Source organism: Piliocolobus tephrosceles, chromosome 3 (assembly GCF_002776525.5).
Source record: "Piliocolobus tephrosceles isolate RC106 chromosome 3, ASM277652v3, whole genome shotgun sequence".
Classification (NCBI taxonomy): Eukaryota; Metazoa; Chordata; class Mammalia; order Primates; family Cercopithecidae; genus Piliocolobus; species Piliocolobus tephrosceles.
The window spans coordinates 108213877-108241631 of NC_045436.1; the positions used below are offsets into that span (position 1 = coordinate 108213877).

At 35.9% G+C, this 27755-nt stretch overlaps 1 protein-coding gene across 5 annotated transcripts in view; it reads left to right on the plus strand.

Annotated features, from left to right (window-relative positions):
* Positions 1-27755, plus strand: part of PRKG2 (protein kinase cGMP-dependent 2) — a 115911-nt gene that overhangs the window by 52924 nt on the left and 35232 nt on the right. For 2 of the 5 annotated variants that reach the window (XM_026456701.2, XM_023222571.1), the window contains exons 7-14: positions 517-594; positions 2190-2284; positions 5293-5361; positions 9280-9378; positions 10694-10847; positions 12999-13135; positions 15847-15936; positions 18040-18181. In XM_026456701.2, coding sequence (XP_026312486.1) covers positions 517-594; positions 2190-2284; positions 5293-5361; positions 9280-9378; positions 10694-10847; positions 12999-13135; positions 15847-15936; positions 18040-18181 — 864 coding nt within the window. Of the gene's footprint in view, positions 1-513; positions 595-682; positions 809-2189; positions 2285-5292; positions 5362-9279; positions 9379-10693; positions 10848-12998; positions 13136-15846; positions 15937-18039; positions 18182-27755 lie in introns of those variants that run through there. The other 3 variants (XM_023222573.1, XM_023222572.2, XM_023222574.1) reach the window with 3 other exon arrangements.

Sequence of the window (27755 nt, forward strand, 5' to 3'; positions counted from 1 at the left end):
ATTATGACAGCATTACCTACTGTGAATGTAGAATCTTCTGAGAAGTTGCTTTTCAAGGACTTAGAAATTAAGGGCAATTTTCCTAATATCCATTGGGGATATTATATAATCACTTGTTCTCTTTCTAGACCCCAGACTCAATTTTTAGAATGTTGCTGATCATCAAACAGTTTATATTTAGATTATGCAGGTGAAAGCTGGTGATGTTGCCTGGCTCTCGTTTCTCTTTATGTCTTTGGACCCCATACCTGAAATTCAGTATTCCAGGTGAATTTACTCTGTGAAAGAAGAAAATGTAAGTGCAGATAATAAAGCGAAAGTCTCCTTACTTTTCTACAGTTTATGACTGCAATGTAAGAAAAGCTTACAGTTACAATAGGCAAAAACAACAACCAAACAAACCCCAAAACAGGTGTGAAATACTCATTTCAAAGACAAAAGAGTTCTGCTTCCTTTATGTCTTCAATTGTATGTCTCCACTTGATCTGACATTTTCTTTCTCTCTTATCCCAACAGGAATACTATGATAAGGGAGATTACATCATTAGAGAGGGTGAGGAAGGAAGTACCTTTTTCATTTTGGCAAAAGGAAAGGTAACTGTTAATTAAAGCTTACTAAATCAAAAAGATTATTTTAAATCAGTTTGCCATAATCTCAACTATGCTTTGCATTGTAATATAGGTCCTCCATTTTGGACAGATAAAGGAGCTTCTACCAGTAGAGTCCCATGCAATTCTGTTTGAACACTGGGTTTGGAGCGGAGGCCACAGGACCCCCTAAGAAATAATCACTTCTTAGTAATGTTATGTAGGTCACTTGATTTTTTGGGGGTAGACCTAGCTTAATTGTATATGAGATGGCTGGATTATTTATAAGGTCCCTTCTGGCTATGAATATGTGATTCTCAATCATCCCCAGATTCCAAGATCAGTACTGGAATATTTTCTCATCCAACAGATACGACAAGTAGTAGGTGGAGAATGAATTCAGCAATTGAAGACAATAACAATTAGGTATCAAGCTTATAGAACCAATATGGCTCAGAATTTCAATTGATACAAAACAACTCAAGTGAACTTAGATGCTGATGCAAAATTTATATTAACATGTACAATAAGTCTTTTTCTTAACCTAGATATTGAATGGATAACATGTTGCCAGTTGTTCCAGTGTTGACTCAACAGTGTTACTCAGAGATGAAAAACATCTGTGAAATATTGAAGGGAGGGGTCAATTCTTGAGTACCTGTGTGTATAAACTGGCAGATTTTTATGTATGTTATCTCTTCTCTGGAAGAGTTTATCATCAGGGAGTCAGGCACTGCCATTTGTAAACTGAATTGTGGTTGAACTTTGAATTTGGCCCCAAGTGAAGGAAAAACATGGACAAAATAGTTTCAAACCTCTGAAACTCTTCAACACTCAGAACTACTTCCTATCATTTTTTCCCAACCTAGACCCCATACTTTGACATAATTCTTGCTAATAAAACATTGCATTTATTATTTTTAAAATTTTATTTCATTGTGACATACATAAATGCCAAACAGAATTTCTAGTCAGCCTAAAGCAGCACTTGTTACCATGTTGAATTGGAATAACTCTAACCACAAACAGGGCTTTTGCTGTTTGGCCCTGCTGGGTGGGGGATTCTTAAGCCTTTCTGGGCAACAGATTGCTTTGAGTGCCCATGAAAGTTGTAGACCCTTTTTCAATCAACATTTTGCATTCAGTTTTAGGAGGTGCACAGGATTCAGCCAGTCAATCTATTGATACCAGACTCAGAACTACTGATACTCAACCTTATTTTTGATTAATTTGTCAATTCGATTAGGCTTTTTAAAATAGAAAAAGTTCCCACAAGACCATTATTATTTGCTTTGTGGACCTCTCAGAAGGAATCACTGGATTCACATTTAAAATTTAACTTTAGAAGGTGGAGTTTAGATGGTGAATTTTCCTCTTACAGTGGATAGTTATTTGATAATATTGGACCATAAGATTTCCCACATCTATCAAAATGGGTTGATTGTAGGTAATTGTCCTAATTACCGTAAAATTAAAACAAAGTATTGTCTTTTTCCTTGTCCAAGTTTATCTAGGTCTGGAGGGTTTGGTTGAATGAATGTGTGTTCAGATTCTCCTTTTCCTTTGGTCTCTTTTTCTTTGTATTGTTTAACATTGTGTAGGTAAAAGTAACACAGAGTACAGAAGGCCATGATCAACCACAGCTGATAAAAACACTGCAGAAAGGAGAATACTTTGGAGAAAAAGCTCTTATCAGGTGAATTCATGAATTTATGTGCCATAGTTTAGATAAAATGCTTTGACTATTTTTTATATAAAATCATTTAGAGTTGTTAAATTGAGCTACCAAGCTAATGGCAACAAATATCCTAATATTATATATTTTGAAGTGATTTCTTAGGACATTTTTTATGTGGGAAATAAGTATACTAATTCGCAGAGGAAATAATTGGAAAATCTTAAGTTTGCTGGTGAAAATGAAATTGGTGTTCTATTAAACTTTTAGTTTCAAAAAAGTGTCTGAGAAAAGATTAAAAATAGAAAAATTATCCTTATAAACAAATTTTTATATTTCCAAAGTTTGAAATATTGCCTACTTCAGAGTTTTGACCTTTTAAAAAATTACGAAATAATTGTATATATTTTGTGTGCTTTTAAATCATCAGGTCAAAAGTAGTATTTTCTTAAGAATTTTTATCAGCTCGTTTTGCAAGTTTTAAAAACAACTCGAAATAGTACATTTGAAATTTTTAGCACAACCTTCAGTCTTGAGGTATGAGTTTATTTACTGTTGATCTAATTTGTGGAAGAAATATTTTTAAAAACTAATTAAATGGCTTGAGGCACACTTTGCATTTCCTGGAACTCATAAAAACCTCAAGTCTAATCAAATGCATTTTCCTAAATATAAATAACTTTATAAAATATTAAGTTAAAGTTAGAGCAACACACTTTATTGAAATTATCTATATTTTCAAATTAATACTTGGAATTACTTAAGAAATAAGTTAAAAATTGCATATGACTAAATGCATTTGTTTCAACTGTATGATTTTGGAAAAGGAATAGTATTCCTGTTCATTTATCTTCTTAACCTTTGCCCATGAAACCCCAATTCTGCTGGTTTGTAGATCAGGTTTACATAAGTACAGAGCAAAGAAAAAGTGTTCAGATATTACCTGAAGACAAATTTGAGTCTTTAAAAATCATAAATCTCTTAGTTTTTAAAGAAAACCAACTGCTAAAAATAAAGTTTTGGCTATTATTTAAATAATTTAAAAGTGGGATTTAAAGACAAGCTGAATTCTTCTTTACTACTTTATAGCTAGTAATGAACTTGTTTCAGTATTAGGAAAATTATTCTTCTTTTTGTTTCTTTGTAACAGAATATACATTCGTGCAATATAATAACGTAATATTATTATCCAGGACTTCAATGTCTTTGTTCTTAACACTTATAGGTTTTCTCATACTTTCAAGCAAAACAGCTGAAGCTTGTAAGTGCACAGTACTTTGTAAATGCAGTATAGAGTCAAAATAGCTCTTGAAAGAAAAGATGTTATTCAGTTTTGCTGAGCCTGAAGTAATTTATGCTATATGTTGTGGCTAGCCAATTATAGTGTTTTCCTAAAAAAAAGCATGGGAATTTATGTTTAATATAGACACTCAGTTCCTAAAGGTGTTTGAAAGCATTAAGCTAAAATCAATGAGAAGGAAAGTTGGAGATAAATATTTTTATATTTTTGTGCCTTTTAATGCTATCACTTTTTAGGGCCACTGACCATGATTCAGTATTCCTTATATTCTGTATATTTCCATGACTTGACATTAAATAGTCCCTGGAGTTCTTTCAGAATTTTATGTGCGAAAATAAATCTATGGCACTTACACAGTTACTATGAAAGAAACATAAGTGTATTTACATACATCTAATACTTGTAAAATGTTTGCAGAGAATATTCTCAGTCAGAATCATGATACTGACATGCAAAAGGAATACCATATGCCTTTCCTTTCTCTAAGCTCACAAATCAAATGGTTGGCCCACAGTCAAGATCATGTCTGTGTCTGTGTCTATGTTTATGTCTATTTCTAGATCTGTCTGGCTCTACATCCACCATCTCTATCTCTATCTCTACCTTTACATATACAAGTACAAACTACCTGCTCCTGTCTCAAAGGTCCATGAAACTGAAGTGTTTTCACTGATATCTTCTAACAAGGACCCTGTAAACTTGGGAGGGACAGTGAGTTATGTCAGAAGGTCTCAGAATGTGAGCTAGGTAGATAGGGGTCTTCTTTGAAATAGTAGAGGTGGGCTGCCAGTGTTTTTCCTGTCCTATTACTAAGAGAAGGTAAAGGAAATATACTTTGTGTGATAACATTTTTGATGAAGTTGTCTAGAAGAGTCCCAAAGTGTACTCCAGGATATGCTTGGTACTCCCAAGTCACCTTAAATGAATCTCAGAGCATGGGGTGCCTTGTGGATGTACCATTTTTGTGTGTGTCTTTTAGTTTATAACTAATAGAGGGAGGAAGCTAATATAAGTAAAAGTCTCTAAAGAAGTACTTTACCTGATACCCATTGGCATTCACTAGGTAATTAAATTTGCAACCATTAGATCATATACAATTGCAAGCTATCAGTTATAAGATGCACTGCCCTACTATATACTCCTAAGTAAAAGAAAATGCTGCTAATTACATTGTATTTTACCAATTTTAAGACATGCTCTGATTTCAGAGATTTTAATGGAAAAATATACACTTTACGCTTTGAAATGAAAGTATTTTAGTATTTAGTTAATTGGGTGATATGGCACTGCAATTACTTTTTTATTTTATTAATGATTGGTTTATCTTATGCTAATTACTTGACTGTTCTTCCAATACATTTCTCTGATCAGTTAATTTCAGTTTTGCCTTCTTGTTAATGAATACTTCTCCTTTGATCAGAGGAGAGCTCTTTTATTTGGACTTTCACAAAGCTCAGAATGAGATTCCATAAACATTTGTTGTCACTTATTCTTCTCTGTTCCCAGTGCAATTCCTTATTTATCTCCTCTGAATTCCTTATGTACATAACCTCTGTTGGGGCATATTTCAAATCTTTTTTGGGAGATATACATTATGATGTTTAAAAGCAGTTTTTGGGAGGTTTAAGTGATGGTTGTGTTTTCATACAAAGTTAGTACATTCCCTAATAAAAGTGGATGTTTAATTTCTAATTATAGTGAAAATTGAATTTCCTATTTTTGTTTGCAGTGATGATGTCAGGTCAGCTAACATTATTGCTGAAGAAAATGATGTTGCATGCCTGGTTATAGATCGAGAGTGAGTATACTGATGTTGGAGGAGGCAGGCCACTGCCACCTTTGAAGACTTGGCCTTCTGTTACTCCAAGGCCGATCTGTTTTCTCATTCATCACCACTTGGAAATACTGGCCGATCTCAGCTGCAAGTACATTCTATTAAAATTCATGGGAAGGAACAGGGCCTTCTGATCTGAATCGGTCTGTGGCAGGGGCAGATGCTGGCAGGCTAAATATTTTGTGTGCAGAGTTTGTACATAAATATCAGCAATAGACTGATTTAAATTCTGCATCTTCTAGGGAAGTAAGTTTATTAGTTCGCTTATGGATTTCTTCCATACAATATAGTGAACAATTACAAAATTTATTTCTAAAATGCCTTTAGTAGTCAAAAATTTTTTGAACAAAACCTCTCTCAAAGCATAAAATATTTATTAGCTACATATTTTTCCAGAGTCACTTTAATTGAACGTTTGTGGTAATTCATAAGTGATTTGTGTCAATATTAATCTCTAACTGTCTTAGGTTATTCTTCAAAATAAGTCTTATTTTATATCCATCACTCATTTTAAATCATGTTTGAATCTGCCCCCTTGGGTTTCTCATTAATCAATTCAGTATTTATTGGTTATCTACTTGACAAAATGAAGGAAATTCAGTGATACCAAAGGCAGGCCACTGTCAGAAAAGTCATAGTGTAGTCAAAGAAATAGAGCATACTCATAGGAAATATTAACAAAAATTATAAAATGACAACAGATATCACAAGGTAGTATATAGTTGACTGCTAACTAAATAGAACATTTATTGAACATAGATTCTAGAGATATAGAGCTGGAAAAAATTTTAGAGCATTTAAAAATATATTTTTATTATGGAAAAATGTAAACATATCAAAAAATAGAATGGTATCATGAACCCATAATGCAAGTTAAACAATGATCAATTTATGCCTTATCTATACCCCTTTACCACTTCCTGCTATATCCACACTATTTTTAAGCAAATTCCCAACATAAAATTATTTTATCTATACATTTTAGTTGCATTTCTAAAAGCTAAGTATTATACATAATGCATGACCACAATAATGCTAACATGCCTGAAACGTTAATAATAATTCTTGATATCACTTAGAGTTGTTTTAATTCTCTCCTCTACAGATACAAAATGAGTTGAGTCCCAGGTAGGTTAAATAATTTCCCCAACAGTGCTCCCTGTGTTGGAGCCGTCCCTGTCCAGGCTTCCTAACTCATTTCCCCATGGTTTCCACCATGCCAGTTGGCTCCCAAGCATGTGTTCAAAAAGAAGAGCAATCAGTATGCAGTAAAGTGGTTAAGGTTTTATTTTAATTTTTAGGTGTGAAAAAGGGATTTAAAGTATTAACAGGACTTTTCTAGGCAAAGAGGAAATGTCAAAGTCCCCCTAGGTGAAATAAAACCCTCAAGCAAAAGCGTAGGACTAGAAAAGTGCCAATTGTGTTCAGATAAAGGTAATCTTTGGATTCCAACTCTCAAATGGAAAATATATTGGTACAGTATTGTATCAATAATGCATTGTCTTATATATATGTTCCTTAAAATATGTGCAAGCACTGAGTGGCATTAGCTGTGTGGTGGTAAAATATTATAAATGGATGCAAAATGCTAGGACTAAAAATAGGATAGAAAGGAGGAACTCATTTCCTTTTTCTTCATTGTAATCACATATACCACATATTTATACAATATCTCATGTATTCATAATCCATAAAGAGGATATAATAATTTTACATGGCTTAAAAGTTACTTGCCAGTTTATAATTTTAAAATGTTTATTTCACATGTATATAATTTAGAGTCTGCAATAACAAAATATTGCATTAGGCACAATGAGACATAAAAATTATGTGAATTTTTTCTGTGGGTGAGACAAACTGATTATCAGATATAACTAGGTTTACTTACATCTTGGATTTACTGAGACAGTTCAGATTACACCAGCATATTTAATATTGACACATCATTTCATTCTGAAATATATTCCAACTTGGATGATAAATTATATGATCATCCTAGCTATGACTTATAGACTAGACTAAGATCCCACAATAATGCGCTCATAGCAGCCGTTATACCCTTGTCATATCATTATAACACTTTGATTGCTTTATTTAACATCTGTCTCCCCACACTTCTGTAAGCTTCATGAATACAGAAACATGTAACTTGTTCACTGCGGTTGCAGTGCCAGCCTTTGACATAGTCCTTGGCATATGGGAAGTGCTCACCAGATGGTGGCTGAATACAGGGCACCATCCTTGCAATGAAATATAGTGACTGAAAGCCAGTGACTTTTTATTTCTTCTTTCTTAATTCATGATTTTAACAAATGCTTAGATTGAATACAGTGCAAGAAGGAGAGTTAAAGTTTGAGTTATATTTCCTGTTTTTAAAAGTGATAAAATATGAAATAACCCAAAGTTATGAAATAACTTTGTATGGCAAGAGTTCTAAACAAATGGGAAATGCTATTTGTCACATCTCTATCATTGACCGTTGGTACAAGTTTCAAAAAAAGCTCATTAGTTATTGCTCAGACTATAGCATCTGAATTAATGTAAGCTATTTGAATATCACAGCAACAATGTTGTAGCTGTTTAAACTTGACTTTAGGATTAGTTAGTGGAGAATTTCTAGAGACCTATAGCACCTGTCTCACCTCTATTTAAAAAATAAGATTTGTTTACAGCAATACTGCAGTTACTTTAATAGCCAGCAAAATAATGCTGAAGTATAGAATAAATAAAAGTAAAACAAAGTAAGAGTTTTTCCTTTTTAACAGAAAATTTCAACTATTGGAAATTAGAAAATTCATAACCATCCTGTTTTATGTCTCACTACTCTTCAGTCGACAAAGGTCAGCCCATAGAACAGGCTACAAAAGAGTAGAGAATAGATCTGGAGGGGAAAAGGAAAAATACTCTGCACAGTATGTAATATGTGCTTAATAAAGTAAATATAGATTGGTTGTCAAGTAAATGGGTAGAGGCAGTAAGCTGAGACAGCACAATACTGAGGTGGCTCTGGCTTATTAGTTTTAGGTATTTTGAGGTAAACTCACTCTTTTCATTCTGCTGTGTACCAGGTACTTAAAATGTTACAAAGATGATTAAAACATGGTCTTTACTTTTAAGAAGGATACTATTTTGTAGTAGGGAAAAGAAATACCCTAATAATTACAAGTCAAGATAGATTGTTGGAGATAGAAGCAGGGAAGCATTGGGAGTAATCAAGAAAGTTGGCCTTTCATTGGTGGGGAAAGGGATTATTTTTTCTCAAGGGCATAGGACTGTGTTAGAATTCCCAATGATAATGGACTGGAGACAGAGCGATTAGATCAGGCCCATGAGGAACCTGTGATCCAGGAAGGGTGAGAAAGGTAATGAGATGTTGGCTAATTCTCAGAGAACTACTAAAGTAAGGTAAAACGATTTGGATTTAATTATGAAGGAATGTGAAATGGAGAGAGTTATCTTGAGACAAGAGATAAATTTTACTCTCGATTTAAACGATATATAGCTTAACTTAATTAAGCAAAGTTAAAATAATCTGCAATCCCTGTAACCTGTTGATTCAGTAAACACATCATGTAAGGCTGTTCCCTTCCCACTATCTTCTTAAAAAAATTGTTGTTGAGCCTTAAATACAAGTTATACAACTATAAAAAATGTTTTCTGTTCTCATTAATAGCTGCTTTGCTTTTATAAGCTCAAAGGATCAATTTATATGGCTTTTAATAACCTTTCTACGTATTATATCAACTTTAATATCTCATAAATGATTTAAAAATGATTTATAAAGTCATAAATAACCAGCTAGTGTTTTATGAGCTTAGAAGAATGTCAAGTTGCCTTGGTAACTATCAGCACGGAGCATTTTATTTTATTCTATCTATTTAGAACATTCAACCAAACTGTTGGTACATTTGAAGAGCTGCAAAAATACCTTGAAGGATATGTGGCAAACCTGAACCGTGATGATGAAAAAAGACATGCGAAGTAAGTGGAGGAATGTTTTCCTGAGCTGGAACTGACTTCTGGCAGCCGATAAATAAAGAAGGGGACAGAGGGTGTGACTTGCTGTGCGGTAACTTTTAATGTGCCTTCACTAGAAAATTCTGGAGAGTTCTTTTTAATTGTTCTTCCACAAAGACAACACCACTTCCACTAGAATGGATATTATCTAAGTCTATTATAAATAGTCTGCTCCTTTATTTTGGGTGATGAGTAGGAACGTTAGGGAGAAATGTTCTAATCCAGGGACTTACAAAAGGGATATTTTATGTTGCCTGGTGACTTAGCTCAAAAAGACATTAATATTTGATTAGAGGTAAAGAGCAGGGTTATGGTTAGAATTTTTTCAAAATGTAAAGAAACTATTGCCCAGGGATATGTGGAGGAGGGAGTTGGGTAGGTCTCTAAATGTAGTGTTAGTGATTCATTTTTTTATGTACTAGAAAACTCTACTTTGTTAAATGAAAATTATTTGAAAATTGCTGAAACATTTTTTTTAGAGTGAATGCTTAAGCATATGTTCACTAGATAATGCTATCAAAGCCATATAGTCAAAATTCTTAGAAAACTTAAATTTGAATTAAATTAGAAGATTTAATCAGTACTTCACATATGTTTTTGTGATTTTTATGCTGAAGGCCTTTTGTGGTAATAATTTATGAATATGTAACCCGGAGCAGTAAACCTTATTAAAAGAGAAAAAAAAAATGGGTATTTCCAAACAACAATACTTAGACATAAAGTAAGAAATGTACTTTTCGTATTTCACAAAGCAGTTATTTTGGTTCAGCCATGCAAAGCTTCAAGATCTGACAAAACTAGCAAAATGTGGGAAAGATTGTCAGTGTGGCATTCTCCTGTACATGCAGCAAAGGAAGTGGCTGCCTTGTTTTATTCCCTTTCATTGACTGCTTTTCATGGTTGTTTTTTAACAGCTTTTTTGAGGTATATATATTTTTAATTTAAAAAAACTTCCACACTGAGAAGAAACCTAAGAAGTACATTTTAAATACCACAAAACTATACCCATTTTACCTCTCATTGATTCAATTTGGTATTTGTCTGTTCCCTGGTGTATGTGTATGTGTATGTATGTGTGAGTTTTATGTTTATATCTTCTATTGTTTTCTCCCTGCATGGGACTGAGTCTCATCCACAGAAGTTGAGATAGCCTTTGTGGCAACTATAAATCATAGTTACAGCAGAAATCAGACTGTCGTAGGAGTGAAATTTATGTATGGCATGACACCTTCTTGATTATGGGTGTGTGTGTGTGTAAAGTTTCACTTCTCTTGTACAGGCGGTCCATGTCTAACTGGAAGCTGTCCAAAGCACTCTCTCTGGAAATGATTCAGCTGAAGGAGAAGGTGGCCAGATTTTCCTCATCATCCCCATTCCAGAACCTTGAGATTATTGCAACACTGGGCGTTGGTGGGTTCGGAAGAGTTGAGCTTGTAAGGGGTTTACGTTTCAAGCATCTGAGAGAAGCCTTTTGACTTTTTTTTTGTTTTATATTCCAGCATATCTTGGAGGAATATATGAATTGTTACTGCTGTCTTAAATGTCGCTTTGAACCAAAATAGAGAAAGTAAACTTTTCACTCTGTAAATTGTATAGTAGCAGGTCTGTGCTAGTAACTTGTAATAATCAACTGCTAGTTCAAGCTTACATCACATCTTTTGTGAATTTTCTTCTCAATAATTATCAATGTACCAAGTAAGCACTTCCAAAAGGAAACATAAAATAATGTATTTTCTAACAGCAAATGTGTGTCTATATACATTCATGACACTTTTAGTCTCTATACACTAAAGAAAAGAAGAATGTGTCAAGTGAAAATGCCATAGAAATGAAATATTCAATGTTATAGTTACATTCTTTAAACAACTCCAGTACTATGTCTGTATTTCACCTTCATTATCTTATTTTTGGGTTGCTCAAATTTCATATTGTGAGAAAAGACAAGAAGATGAATGCAAGGGAATATTTGAAGAGCAGCCTTCTGTAGTGTTGATCAGGATATCTTGGAACTTACAGCCTGATTTCAGTTGTGCCTTCCACATCACCCCCTCTCTGAGCTATCAGCTTCCAAGGAGTAGCAAAAGTGGTACTGTCAGAACAAGTTTTCTAAGGAAACTGTGGAATAGAGATCTGTGGACTTACTGGGTACAGATGGCTCTGAGGCCTTGGCAATTACCAAGTCCTTCTTTGCCCATCAGATTTTTAAGGATTCACCATAACTTATCTTCTGGGAACTCTGCTGACCCGCTGGTCTGCTGGCTGGCCTTGGCCATGAGCAGATTTGAAATGTTGTCAGGAAAGTCTGGACAGTACACTTCACACACAGTCCTCACTTCATCTCTGATGGGGGTGGGGACAAATAGTTCTTTAGGATAAATAATGTGTGTAATGTCTCTTATGCCTTATAGAGAGACAAAGATAATACCCGTCTGCAGTGGTATTTTTCATCAGTTTGTGGCAAAAGGATTCGATTAACAAAGCTGAGATCTGTTTTCTAATAATAATTGAAGCAGTAAATTCACCATTGATTTGAAAGTCATGGGCAGCACTAACGGCAAACATGAGCAAAATATGGAGTGCAGCCATTTCTGCACAATCTAGTTACTTGTCTAGCGTAGCCTGCTTATGGAGTTTTAAATCTATCAAAAAATTATTTAAAAATGTTTATTTCCTTTTAAGGAAATACTTGTTTGTGCATCTAGAGTAGTACTGTTTAATAGAACTGTGCTGAGGGAAGTCCTGTATCTGTGCTATTCAATAGGGTAGCCACTAATTAGATGTGACTGTTGAGCTTTTGAGATGTGGCTAGTATAACTCAGGAACTGAATTTTTAATTTTATTTTATTTAAATTTAAATAACCACATGTGATTTTCAATAATCATATTGGATGGTACAGATATAGAGCTTGATTTCATATATCTTGCTTTAGGCTGGGTGCAGTGGCTCATGCTTATAATCCCAGCACTTTAGGAAGCCAAGGTGGAAGGATTGCTTGGGCTCAGGAGTTTGAGACTAGCCTGAGCAACATAGTGAGGCCTCACCTTTATAAAAAATACAGAAATTAGCTGGGTGTGGTGGTTTACACTTGTAGTCCCAGCTACTCAGGAGGCTGAGATGGGAGGATAGATTGAGCCCAGGAGGTCAAGGCTGCAATGAGCCCTGATTGCACCACTGCACTCTGGGCAACAGAGTAAGACCCTGTCTTAAAATAATAATAATAATAATAATAATAATAATAATATGTCTTGCTTTGAAAGCAAAGTGAATAATAAGAAAAAAATGGCAATTCTGGTCAAAGTTTTTATGTCATGCAATTAAAAATAGAATGGCTATCTAAATATTAAGTCTAACAGAATTTTATTTTGCTTTAATACAAAATATTAGAGCCACATCCCAGATAGATGTACTATTCTAGAAATTATGATGAAAGGGAAGTGTGTACAGTTGAATGAAAGTTCTCAAAGGGATAAGTGGTTAATGGCTTCCATACTAATTAAACATGAAACAGTTTTGACTCTCATCAATTAGCATGTTTTATATAGATATAAGTTAATTTTGAGGTATCTTTCCATTTCTTACATAGGTTAAAGTAAAAAATGAGAATGTTGCTTTTGCTATGAAGTGTATAAGGAAGAAGCACATAGTTGACACCAAGCAGCAGGAGCATGTCTACTCAGAGAAGAGGATCTTAGAGGAGCTGTGCTCTCCATTCATTGTGAAGTAAGTGAGCATTTGGCTTCCAAGGACTTAGGATTTTCAGGCTCTTTATTTATTTATTTACTTAAATTATTTTTATTTTTAATTTTTGTGGGTACATAATAGGCATATATATTTATGGGACGCCTGAAATGTTTTGATACAGGCATGCAATGCATAGTAATTACAGCATGGAAAATTGGGTATCCATCCCCTTGAGCATTTACCCTTTGTGTTACAAACAATCCGCTTATACTATTTTAGTTATTTTACAATGTCCAATTAAATTGTTATTAACTGTGATCTCCCTGTTGTGCTATCAGTTGCTAGATCTTATTCTTTTTTTCTATTTTATTTTGTCCCCATTAACCATCTCCCCTTCCTGCATGTCTCCCCACTACATTTTCCAGGCTCTGGTAACCACCCCTCTATTCTCTATCTCCATGAATTCAATTGCTTTGATTTTTAGATCCCACAAATAAGTGAGAACGTGTGATGCTTGTCTTTTTATGTCTGGCTTATTTCACTTAACATAAGTACCTCCAGTTCCATCCATGTTGTTGCAAATGACAGAATCTCATGTTTTTGGTATGGGTGAGTAGTACTCGGCTCTTCTTTTAAACTTTCCATGCAAGAGGACAGAAAGAAGAGGAGGAGGAGGCCCCACTCTGGATTCTTCATCCAAGTCACAGCAACAGTGCTAAAAATATTAGAAGTTTGAAATCTGGGGTCAGATGTTTTCCAGTTGTTTTTATTCTTGAGTAAACATCATGAAAGTGTGTGTGTATATACATCTGTTTGAGTATGCATATATATGAATATAAAATTACTGAGGAATCGTTTGAACTGGTTATTTTATTCAGACTTAATGCAGAACTGGGGACTAGGGAAGCAAGGATATGTGTGAAACTCCTCAGAGAGCATCCTGATCTTGAATTTCAGCAGGAGGCAGCATTCGGGCACATGTGAGAAGTCAAGGGGGAATGTAACCTGGTCCTAGTAGTACCTAGGTACCGAAACAGTCATCTCCTAATAGTTATTCTTTCTGTAGCTGTCACAAGAGTTTGCAGAAGAAATGTTAATTATTATAGGCCACAGCTCTCTATCCTTGTGAATTCAAGGGTAGTGGTATAAGCTAGTTTATGCTTTCATGTATGTCATAATGCCCCAGAGTGTAGTTTTAGTGATTTCTGGGTAAAGTGTCCCTGTAATGACTAAAATTTATGATTTTTGATCAAATGCTTTAAAAGACTCTCTCTGCCTGTCCATCTTTCCAGACTCATTTTTTTCCCCAGGATCAACAAAGAAGTTTGAACCCAGGTGGTGCTGCCAATAGAAAGTCATTCAATTACTTTTATATTAATTATGTTCCCAGAATGTATGCCCTTTTAAAATTAATATTTTGTTAACAAACTATGATGAGCAGCTTCAGGGCATGGATTAGATTGCATTCATTGTCTTATTTTCAACTCTTTCGAAAGTGCCTGGCGTGTAGTCAGGCAATAAAATGAAGAATAAATATTAATGACAACATTTATTGAGAAATTAACATATACCAGGTGCTGTTCTAAGCTATATCTATATGTATAATCAACACATTTATCTCACTGGTCAATTAGAATGAAATGGATATATATTTTTTTCAATGAATACGTATCAATAATATACATAATAATATGTAATCCGTATAGAGTAAAATGGATATATATATTCTTTGAGAATCAATGAGAAAACAGATGTTGCATAGCTAATAAATGTCTGATCTGGATTTAAGGCTTGGCAGTTTGGTTCAGAGCCCACTCTTTGAACCACTTTACCTGATTGCTGCTTCTGTCTGTACATGATATGGCTGCTATACTGTCTACTTTGGTCTCGGTGTGGTGCTAGGGAGAAAAGGGGGTCTCTTGATGATTAAGACCCAAAACTGTTTTTACACAATGTTGAAATATGATGCCCTGCCTAGGTTCCGCTTTGGAACTGAGGCCCCCATTCCCCCAGCCTCTAGGAGTGTGGTTGTCAGCTGAGGACTGTAGCTCAGTTCCTCTCTGGGCATTGGTTTATGTTTTTATTTGGTGAAGAGAACCACCTTGCCTAAGATCATATTCTCTCTTCGGGGACATGTATCCAACAACTGCAGAGCCCCTTGAAGCTGAGGCTTTTGTCGGCACTAAAACGTAGCCCAATTCTACTTCCTTCCTCCCCTACAGGTGTTGTTTCCAATTGCACTCCCCACTAATCTGACTGCTTGCAAATCTCAGTCTCAGAGTCTATTTCCAGGGGAATCCAACGTCAGTTAACCAACTAGGGGACTTAAGACATTGACATGAATTACTACTATGCAGGGCAAATCTTAAAGGTGACATATGCAGGGGTCTCTGAGTTTTTGGAAAAAGCAGAGGACATATTTGGTAGGTGGGATAATGAGCTGTTTGTTAAAAAGATGGCCTTGAAGGTTGACCCTGAAGAATGGATAAAATGTTTACAGTGAAACTGAGATTAAGAAGTTCAGTCTGTGGTTAGAGAAAGGCCAATTTAAGTAAAGAGATCCACAGGAGCAGAAGCAAGGCAGTAGGGAAATCAAAGAGGATTTGGCAAGAAGCCCAGTGTAGTTGTGGGGTATTTATATGGAGATGAGGATCATTGTTCATAATGTTATGATGACAGTTCTAAGCAACTTTAAACAGGTTTTTAAACTAGATTTCTAATAATAACCATGTTTTTATCTGTCTTCACAGATTATATCGTACTTTCAAGGACAATAAGTATGTATACATGCTTCTGGAGGCCTGCTTAGGTGGGGAGCTATGGAGTATATTAAGGGACAGGTAATGAAAAAGTTTGTGTACTCACATCTGGTCTAAGGGATGCTATATTTATAATCATTAAAAAAGGCATAGAGGAAATCATTAGGAAATTATTATAAGAAAATATCTCTTGATAAAATAAAGTAGTAATAGTGATATTTTCTTAGCTAATGGTACAATAGTGCCGTAACACCACAGAAGGTAGTTGTTGTCATCTCTGTTTTAGGAATTAAAGAATCCCAGACTAGAGAGGAGGTGAACTATCCCAGGTTACATGACTAGTATAAAGCAGAGTCAGGGTAAAAACACAGATGTTTCTGATTCCAAATCTCCTAGCAGAAGCAGTGTGATAAACAAAAGGGGGGGGGGTGCGGAGTGGGGAGTGGGTAAGCCCTCACTGAGGGCAGAGCAAGATGCCTGCAAAAATTCAGTTTAACACAAGGGGGTGATTTTCACACAATTAAAGTCACAGATATTTACTAAGCACCACCTGTGTAAAAGGCTCCATAGTGCATGGTGGGGGTCAGGAGGAGACGCTCTAGACAGTGTGGGTTTTTGTAACCAAAAGAGTAAAAGGTAGAAACTTTACCTCCAACGAGTTTAGAGTTTCCTTGGGAGATATGTATACAGTTCTAAAACATTTCATTTTTTAATGAGAAAACTAAGTGGTGACAAAGAAGTTGGAAATTTGTAGTTAAATGCCGAATAGTGTTGTAGATGGTGAGCTCCGAGGACGGGAGAGAGAGAGAATGTGACAATAGATGAAGGATTTGAATGAAACTCTAAATATGACCCAAATTTGGAAAGGCAGAGAGGTAGGGAAACTGCTTTAAGACAAAGCAGGGAAGTTGGGGTAGTATTGTGTCTCTTTGTAGATGGTGAACAGAAGAATTTGGGTAGAAGATAAGGGCAACAGAAGACATGAGAGCGTAGGCTGGCATTAGATTGTGGAGGCTGATGCAAGATCACATATTTACAGTCAGACCTATGCCAGTGTTTTTCAAAGTTGGTCACACATTGCATTCACGTGGAAAGCTTTTACAAAGTCAAAATGCCGGGCCCTAATGCCAGAGGTTATGATTCATTTAATCTGGGATGGGGTCCAATAAATGATTTTTTAAATGCTTTTCAGACAATTTTAATGTGCATTTATGGTTGAGAATCACTGACTTAGGCAAGGAAAGAACATTGAGCATCTGAGTAGAAGATGAATGTGTTGTGTCAGGAACTTTTTTTGGACAGATTTGAATGGGGAGAACCTGGAAGGGTTCTTTCATGATACCTGCAAATGCATTAGCCTCTTCTATCTTTGCTTCAGTAGGCAAATTTGTTGAGAAAATCTGAATCATTTTAGGAAAGGGAGTTACTGCTACCTGTTAGGCACTGTGCTTAATCCTGAAAATGCTTTTAAGTAAGTATCAAACCTTTTTTACTGATAAGGATTCTCAGCCTCAGAACAGTTAAACAATTTTCTCAAGGATATAGTGAGTGAAAGAAACAGGAGTCAAACCCAGTTTCTGTCACTCCAAAGCCATGTTCCTCTGTGAGATCATGTGGCAAGTCACCACTGCATTAAAAATAATTCAGTGTGTAAAACTACACACAGTGCTGACAGAGGGGACTCTAATAAAAGATCAAGGGGCCCCAAATAGAAAAGACTTATGGTCCCATTTCTGCCGGGGTTACTCTGACGTGCTATGCAAACAGGAAATGAAAATAATCACTTGAGTCATTTTTAAGTCAAGCAATAAGTTGCAAAAGTCTGGTTCAAGCTCTCCACTATAGTTGCAGTTTCTTCAGAGCTCAGAGCTCGTGTTGGGAGTTTAAAGACAGTCTTAGTTTTTGGATTTTTCTCTTTTACATGTTCATGTATGATTACCAAAAACAGTTGTTGATTTTTAATTTTAGTGAAGTAGTTCTTGTTTGTATTCACATATCTCCCTGAATTGCCTTATGATCTACAAACAGCTTAATTCATGGGTAGTATAAAATACATTTTATTGTTGATACCCTGCAAAATATTTATATGGCATAAACCTGCCAATCCAGTAATTGATTTGACACCTAGAATAGCACCAAAGATGTGCATCCAGAGTATTAAGAGGGAAAATGATTTCATTGCAGAGGCAGCTTTGATGAACCCACCTCCAAATTCTGCGTTGCTTGTGTGACAGAAGCATTTGATTACCTGCATCGACTAGGTATTATCTACAGAGACTTAAAACCAGAAAACTTAATTCTAGATGCTGAGGGTTACCTTAAATTGGTAAGACAACTTTTCTCACTTACAGTCTCATATGAGATATTTCCCCTGACAAAAGTTGTGTTATAGTTGCAATTTTCTTTTTAATTTTGGTGCAGCTGTTATTGTCTCTTTGGGGGTATGGCCTTTGACATTTCCTGACAATACAGGGAGCAGTGTTATGAGTACATTATTTTTGACCTAAGGATTTAATGTTTAACCATATTTGTGACTCCTACAGATGGTTCACATAATAGAATGCCTTTAAAATTGGATTTTGTCAGTGTTTTTGTTTAATTTTTAATACTTTTAACTATTTTTTAAATGGATCCTTGCTGTACATAGGGAGTGATATAAGGAATAAGAAAAGAAGATAATATGATTTCCACCCCAAGATATCCACTGTGTATATATAAAGAGAAGATAAACATAGAGACGTTAGTAGTTTTCTTGAAATCTTTCGAGGTGATTATAATGGGACCCCAGGATTTAACATCACAACCCTGGAGTACAGGCTTCTTGAGGGCAGAGACTTTCCTGGCTGTCCATCTTTGTAATCTTCTGATCCCTAATATGAACTCCTTTGCATGTCACACTAAAGAAAAAATTACTACCAGTCACATAAACTGCTTTCAGTGAGAAACTGTAATAGACTGGACAGTCATAACTGAGGAGAAAGCAAGGCACTTTGGATCTTGGGAAGGAACCCCATTAGAATGGGGAACCCAGGCTTTTACCTGAGTCCATTTTTACTTCAAGGACGTTAGACCATCTCTGAACTTAACATTTACAAAGATATTAAAAGTTTCTCACTTCAGAACTTTTATAGAAGGAAATAAAGATAGCTACAATTTAATGGGCAGTTACTATATTTAAAGCTACTATGCTAAACATTTTACGATTAACCTATTTAACAATCTATAAGATAGGTTAGATAGGTTTCATCACCCACATGTTATAGTTGTAGAATTCAGCCTTATGAATTAAATTTATTATGTGTAAATGCTAAGATATTTTTCTCGGTGGTAAAGAGTAAAATAAAAGCCCTTTCATGTGAAATCTGGCTAACTTCCAAGAAACACTTTTAGTCATTCAAGCTTTATTTTATCCATGAAAGATAGCTTTGAGAACTGGTGAGGTACTAACACAAGACCCCAATCGCTTCTGTTCTTCACAATTCCTTCATTGGTTATGCCTCCTACATCTCTTTACAGAAACTCTTTGGAGTATTGTAAAAGTAATACCAACATGAGGAATGCAGACAATTCAGTAGCTCCATCTCTTTTTTCTCATTACTGATTTTTCTTAAAAAGCTGTTTTTTAAAAAACATATTTCACATGTATAGGCATAGAGCTCAATAAATAACTGCTATTATGCATTCTGCTAATTCACTTACCAATCAGCTAAACAAAGAGTAAGAACTATGGCCTTCAGTGATTAAAAAGTGAATATTAAATATTTCAATTTCTAGCTATGCATTAAACTATATATCTTGAAATCCTCTCACTACAAAATGTCTACTGGATGAAACATGAAAAGCAGTATTAAATATATGGCTGAGTTTATAAGACAACATGAGAATTCCTCTGGGGTTTGAAACCAAACTTGAGCAGCAGTATCTGGTGGAAATCACACATTGAAGCTGCCATCTTACGTGCACCTAGCAATCCTAGGTGGTCTAGAGGTTTGATTTTAGTAGTCGTGCCCTCTGGGAACAGGAGACCAAGCTTTGGACCTATGTAGTGTGGGTAGGTTAATCAGAGAACATTGCATGAAACCAGGAATCACACAGATTAAACTCTTAGAGAAATAGGAAACAAGAAATAAATATCAAATTTGTCATGACAGATTACATGCAAAGAAACATGCTTTTCTCATTATTGGCTCTTGGTAGAGGAATAGAAACCTATCCCTAAGAGTTCTTGGCCACAGATTGGTCTTAGTGGAGGTTGGGTGCCCAGTCTTCAAGGAAGGAAAAATCTAAGCAAGAATTTAAATGAAATGGATCTATGCTGGTGGCATGCCCAAGTTCCCAAGAATCAATGTATATTCTTTCTGGAAGAATATACTGTCAACTCAGTACACAAAGAACTACTGGATCTAAAGTTCTAGGGAACATAAGCCAACATTAAAAAACATAAATGTATGAGGAAAAAAGCTACTATAGGCATTAGTTTTCAGAAACAAAAAGAGCAGAAGCAGACACATAAATGCCTCATTTATTGGAGTAATCAGATATAGACTATACAGTAAATACATCTAATATGTTTTAAAACTAAGAGAGGGATAAAAAATGAGCAAGGATCAGAAACTCGAAAAAGATCTAACAGGTATGGAAGGAAACTAACAAAGCATCTAACAAGAAATTAAGAGTGTAATGATTGACATTATATATGCAATGAAAGCTTTCATTAATGGTGAAGTAGCTTGCATTGGACTACCCTCTTGATAAGATTAATCATAACTGAAGGCATTGAAAATAAACAAAGAGTAGATATTCAAGCTTTGTAAAAAGGAAACCATGCTGAGTGAGATCCACATTAAAACAGCTGTTATACAGCTGTTCACTTCAGGACATTCTTCAGTGTATAAGGAATGGGGAATAAACCTTTAGTTAAAATTGTACCTCATGGTAAATTAGTGAGCATTTTTTATCAGGTTGTGAACAGAACAAGAATATCTCCTCGTATCACTTGTATTTAACATTGTAATAGAGGTCTTAGCAAATTAAGTAAACTAAGAAAGATAAAGGAAATCCCCAAAGATTATAAAGGAAGAAGTTATCTGTTTTTATTTGCAATGTGAATTTTTATTTAGAAAAGTCTGAAGACTCTACCAAAGAGGTACTAGAAACAAGAGGTAAGTTAAGTATGATTATAGGTACAAAGTAATATACAAATATAAATTCTGCTTTTATATACCAGCAATAAAAATGTATAAGTGAAATAAAATAACCTTCATAACACTAAAAATTATAAAATAATTTTGAGTAAATTTAATATGTAAAATGTATGAGACCTCTACATTAAAACCCACAAAATATCACTGAAAAAAACTAAATGGCAAGATATACTATGTTCATGGATTAGATAATTCAATATTTGATAAGCTATTCTCCTCAAATTGATCTAAGATTCAATATTACTGCATTAAAAATTTGAGCAGCCATTTTTAAAGAAATGGAGATATTTATTCTAAAGTTTACATAGAAATGCAAAATGATTAGAAGAAACTTCGAAAAAGAACAAAATTAAAGAATGTATATTATAAATATCAAGACTATAAAGCTAGAGTAATCAAGACAGTATGATACGGGTATAGGAAAAGACAGATAACTCAATCTAATAGAATAAAGTCCAGAAATAAACATGTACAGTCAGCAAAAGAGTCATTTCAAAAAGCACTGCTGAAACAACTGGATATCCCTATGTGGAAAAAAATTAACCTAAATCCCACCACAAACCATATACAAAAATTAATTCTAGATGAATCTTATACCTGTACATCACTTAGACATAAACATAGGGTAATATTTTCACAATTTGAGGTAGGCCAATACTTCTTAGAATACAAATATTTGTAATATATATTTACATGACAAAAGTCTTGTATGTAGAATATGTAAAGAACTCCTACAAATCACTAATAAAAAGACAAATCAATTTTTTAAAATGGTCAACATCTAACCACTTCACAGTGGCTGGCAAGATGGCCAAATAGGAACAGCTCTGGTCTGCAGCTCAATGCAGAAGGCAGGTGATTTCTGCATTTTCAACTGAGATACCCAGCTCATCTCACTGGGACTGGTTAGACAGTGGGTGAGCTGAAGCAGGGTAGAGCGTCACCTCACCTGGGTAGAGCGTCAGCCACAAGGGGTTGGGGAACTCCCTCCCCTATCCAGGGGAAGCCATGAGGGACTGTGCTGTGAGGAATGGTGAATTGCAGCCCCAGATACTAAGCTTTTCCCATGGTTTTCGCAATCCACAGACCAGGAGATTCCCTTGGGTCCCCACATCATCAGGGCCCTGAGTTTCAAGCACAAAACTGGGTGGCCATTTGGGCAGACACTGAGCTAGCTGTGGGAGTTTTTTTTCTCATACACCAGTGGCACTTGGAATGCAAATGAGACAGAACCATGCACTGCCCTGGAAAGGGGGCTGAAGCCAGGGAGCCAAGTGGTCTAGCTTAGTGGATCCCACCCCCAGAGAGACAAGCAACCTAAGATTCACTGGTTTGAAATTCTCCCTGCCAGTACAGCAGTCTGAAGTCAACCTGGGATGCTCGAGCTTGGTAGGGGGAGGGACGTCCACTATTACTGAGACTTGAGTAGGCAGTTTTACCCTCACCGTGTAAACAAAGCCTCTGGGAAGTTCAAACTTGGTGGAGCATGCTGCAGCTCAGCAAAACCACTGTAGCCAGACTGCCTCTCTAGATTTCCCCTTTCTGGGCAGGGCATCTGTGAAAGAAAGGCAGCAGTCCCAGTGAGGGGTTCATAGATAAAACTCCCATCTCCCTGGAACAGAGCACCTGGGGTAAGGGGTAGCTGTGGGTGCAGGTTCAGCGGACTTAAACATTCCTGTCTGCCGGCTCTGAAGAGAGGAGTGGATCTCCCAGCACAGAGCTCGAGCTCTGTTAAGGGACAGACTGCCTCCTCAAGTGGGTTCCTGACCCTTGTTCCTCCTGACTGAGAGACATCTCCCAGCAGATACCTCATACAGGAGAGCTCCAGCTAGCATCTGGCAGGTGCTCCTATGAGATGAAGCTTCAGAGGAAAGAACAGGCAGCAATCTTTGCTGTTCTGTAGCCTCACCTAGTGATACAAAGGCAAACAGGATATGGAGTGAACCTCCAGCAAACTCTGGCAGACCTGAAATAGAGGGGCCTGTTAGAAGGAAAACTAACAAAACAAACAGAAAGGAATGGCATCGACATCAACAAAAAGGACTTCCACACAAAAACCCCATCCAAAGGTCACAAACATCTAATACCAAAGGTACATGTATCCATGAATATGAGGAAAAAAACAGCACAAAAAAGCTGAAAATTCCAAAAACCAGAATTCCTCTACTCCTCCAAAAGATCACAACTCCTCACCACCAAGGGAACAAATTGGAAGGGGAATGATTTTGATGAATTGACAGAAGTAGGCTTCAGAAGGTGGATAATAACAAACTCCTCTGAACTAAAGGGGCATGTTTTAACCCAATGCAAAGACTATAAGAACATTGAAAAAAGATTAGAGGAATTGCTAACTAGAATAACCAGCTTAGAGAAGAGCATATATGACCTTATGGAGCTGAAAAACAGCACGAGAACTTTGTGAAACATACACAAATATCAATAGCTGAATCGATCAAGCAGAAGAAAGGATATCACAGATTGAAGATCAACTTAATGAAATAAAGCATGAAGACAAGACTAAGAAAAAAGAATAAACAAAGCCTCCAAAAAATATGGGACTATGTGAAAAGACCAAACTTATGTTTGATTGGTATACCTGAAAGTGATAGAGAGAATGGAACCAAGTTGGAAAAAACTCTTCAGGGTATTATCCAGGAGAACTTCTCCAACCTACAACAATCAAATTCAGGAAATACACAGAACACCACAAAGATACTCCTTGAGGACAGCAACTATAAGACACATAATCATCAGATTCACTAAGGTTGAAATGAAGGAAAAAATGTTAAGGGCAGCCAGAGAGAAATGTCAGGTTACCAACAAAGGGATGTCCATCAGACTAACAGTGTATCTCTCTACAGAAACCCTACAAGTCAGAAGAGAGTGGGGGCCAAAATTCAACATTCTTAAAGAAAAGAATTTTCAACCCAGAATTTCATATCCAGACAAATTAAGCTTCAGAAGCTAAGGAGAAATAAAATCCTTTACAGAGAAGCAAATACTGAAAGATTTTGTCACTACCAGGCCTGCCTTACAAGAGCTCCTGAAGGAAGCATTAAATATGGAAAGGAAAAACAGGTACTAGCCACTGCAAAAGCATTCCAAATTGTAGAGAACATCGACACTATGAAGAAACCACATCAACTATTGAGCAAAATAAGCAGCTATCATCATAATGACAGGATCAAATTCACACATTACATTTAACCTTAAATGTAAACAGGCTAAATGCTGCAGTTAAAAGACACAGACTGGCAATTAGGAGAGAGTCAAGATGCATTGGTGTGCTGTTTTCAGGAGACCCATCTCACATGCAGAGACACACGTAGGCTCGAAATATAGGGGTGGAGGAATATTTACCAAGCAAATGGAAAGCAAAAGAATGCAGAGGTTGCAATCCTAGTCTCTGATGAAACAGACTTTAAACCAACAAAAGTCAAAAAAGACAAGGCTATTACATAATGGTAAAGGTATCAATGCAACCAGAAGAGCTAACTATCCTAAATATATATGCACCCAATACAGGAGAGCCCAGATTCATAAGGCAAGTTCTTAGAGACCTACAAAGAGACTTAGACTCCTACACAATAATAGTGGGAGAGTTTAACACTCCACTGTCAACATTAGACAGATCAACGAGACAGAAAATTAACAAGGATATTCAGGAATTGATGTCAGCCCTGGACCAAATGGACCTAATAGATATCTACAGAACTCTCCACTGCAAATCAACAGAATATACATTCTTCTCAGCACCACATCACACTTATTCCAAAACTGACCACATAATTGGAAATAAAACACTTCTTAGTAAATGCAAAAGAAGGGAAATCCTAACAGTCTCTCAGAGCACAGTGCAATCAAATTAGAACTCAGGATTAAGAAACTCACTCAAAACTGCACAACTACATAGAAACTGAACAACCTGCTCCTGAATGACTACTGGGTAAATAACAAAATTAAGGCAGCAATAAATAAGCTATTTTAAACCAATGAGAACAAAGACACAACGTACCAGAATTTCTGGGACACAGCTACAGCAGTGTTTAGAGGGGAATTTATAGCACTAAATGCCCACAGGAGAAAGTGGGAAAGATCTAAAATCGACACCCTAACATCGCAATTAAAAGAACTGGAGAAGCAAGAGCAAACAAATTCAAAAGCTAACAGAAAACAAGAAATAATTAAGATCAGAGCAGAACTGAAGAAGATAGAGACATGAAAAACCCTTCAAAAAATCAATGAATCTAGGAGCTGGTTTCTTGAAATGATTTATAAAATAGACCACTAGCCAGACTAATAAAAAAGAAAAGAGAAAAGAATCCAATAGACACAATAAAAAATGATAAAGGGGATATCACCACTGATCTCACAGAAATACAAACTACCATCAGAGAATACTATAAACACCTCTATGCAAATAAACTAGAAAATCTAGCAGTGGATAAATTCTTGGACACATACACCATCCCAAGACTAAATCAGGAAGAAGTCAAATCCCTGAATAGATGAATAACAAGTTCAGAAATTGAGGCAGTAATTAATAGCCTACCAACCAAAAAAAGCCCAAGATCAGATGGATTCACAGCCGAATTATAACAGAGGTACAAATAGGAGCTGGTACCACTCCTTCTGAAACTATTCCAAACAATAGAAAAAGAGGAATTCCTCCCTAATTCATTTTATGAGGCCAGCATCATCCTGATACCAAAATCTGGCAGAGACACAATCAAAAAGGAAAATTTCAGGCTAATATCCCTGATGAACATCATTGTGAAAATCCTCAATAAGGTACTGGCAAACCAAATCCAGCAGCACATAAAAAACCTTATCCACCATGATCAAGTCAGCTTCATCACTGGGATGCAAGGCTGGTTCAACATATGCAAAACAAAAAATGTAATTCATTAGACAAAGAAAACCAATGACAAAAACCACACGATTATCTCAATAGATGCAGAAAAGGCCTTCGATAAAATTCAACACCCCTGTATGCTAAAAACTCTCAGTAAACTAGGCATGATGGAACATATCTCAAAATAATAACAGCTATTTATAACTGACCCACAGCCTATATCCTACTGAATGGACAAAAGCTGGAAGCATTCCCTTTGAAAACTGGCAGAAGACAAGGATGCCCTCACTCACCACTCCTAGTCAACATAGTATTGGAAGTTCTGGCCAAGGCAACCAGGGAAGAAAAAGAAATAAAGGGTATTCAAATAAGAAGAGAGGAAGTCAAATCGTCTTTGTTTGCAGATGACATGATTGTATATTTAGAAAACCCCATCATCTCAGCCCTAAATCTCCTAAAGCTGATAAGCAACTTCAGCAAAGTCTCAGGATACAAAATCTATGTGTCAAAATTACAAGCATTCTTATACACCAATAACACACAGAGAGCCGAATCATGAGTGAATTCCTTTTCACAATTGCTGCAAAGAGAATAAAATACCTAGGAATACAACTTACAAGGGATGTGAAGGACCTTTACAAGGAGAACTACGAACCACTGCTCAAGGAAATAAGAGAGGACACAAACAAATAGAAAAACATTCCATGATCATGGATAAGAAGAATCATTTATAGATTTAATGCTATCCCCATCAAGCTACCACTGACTTTCTTCACAGAATTAGAAAAAACTACTTTAAATTTCATATGGAACCAAAAAAGAGCCTGTATAGCCAAGACAATTCTAAGCAAAAAGAACAAAGCTGGAGGTATCATAATCCCTGACTTCAAACTATACTACAAGACTACGGTAACCAAAACAGCATGGTACTGGTCCCAAAACAGATATGTAGACCAATGGAACAGAACAGAGGCCTCAGAAATAACCCTACACTTCTACCACCATCTGGTCTTTGACAAATGTGACACAAACAAGCAATGGGGAAACGATTTCCTATTTAATAAATGGTGTTGGGAAAACTGCCTAGTCATATGCAGACAACTGAAACTGGATCCCTTCCTTACACCTTATACAAAAATCAACTCAAGATGGATCAAAGACTTAAACATAAGACCCAGGACCATAAAAATCCTGGAAGAAAACCTGGGCAATACCATTCGGGACATAGGCATGGACAAAGATTTCATGTCTAAAACACCAAAAGCAATGGCAACAAAAGCCAAAATTGACAAATGGGATCTAATTAAACTAAAGAGCTTCTGCACAACAAAAGAAACTATCATCAGAGTGAACAGGCAACATACAGAATGGGAGAAAATTTTTGCAATCTATCCATCTGACAAAGGGCTAATATCCAGAATCTACAAAGAACTTAAACAAATCTACAAGAAGAAAAACAACCCCATCAAAAAGTGGGCAAAGAATATGAACAGACACTTCTCAAAAGAAGACATTTATGCAGCCAATAGACATGAAAAAATGCTCATCATCACTGGTCATTAGAGAAATGCAAATCAAAACCACAATGAGATATCATCTTACGCCAGTTAGAAGGGCAATCATTAAGAAGTCTGGAAACAACAGATGTTGGAGAGGATGTGGAGAAATAGAAATGCTTTTACACTGTTGATGGGAGTGTAAATTAGTTCAACCATTGTGGAAGACAGTATGGTGATTCCTCAAGGATCTAGAACCAGAAATACCATTTGACCCAGCAATTCCATTACTTGGTATATACCCAAATGTTTATAAATCATTCTACTATAAAGATACATGCACAT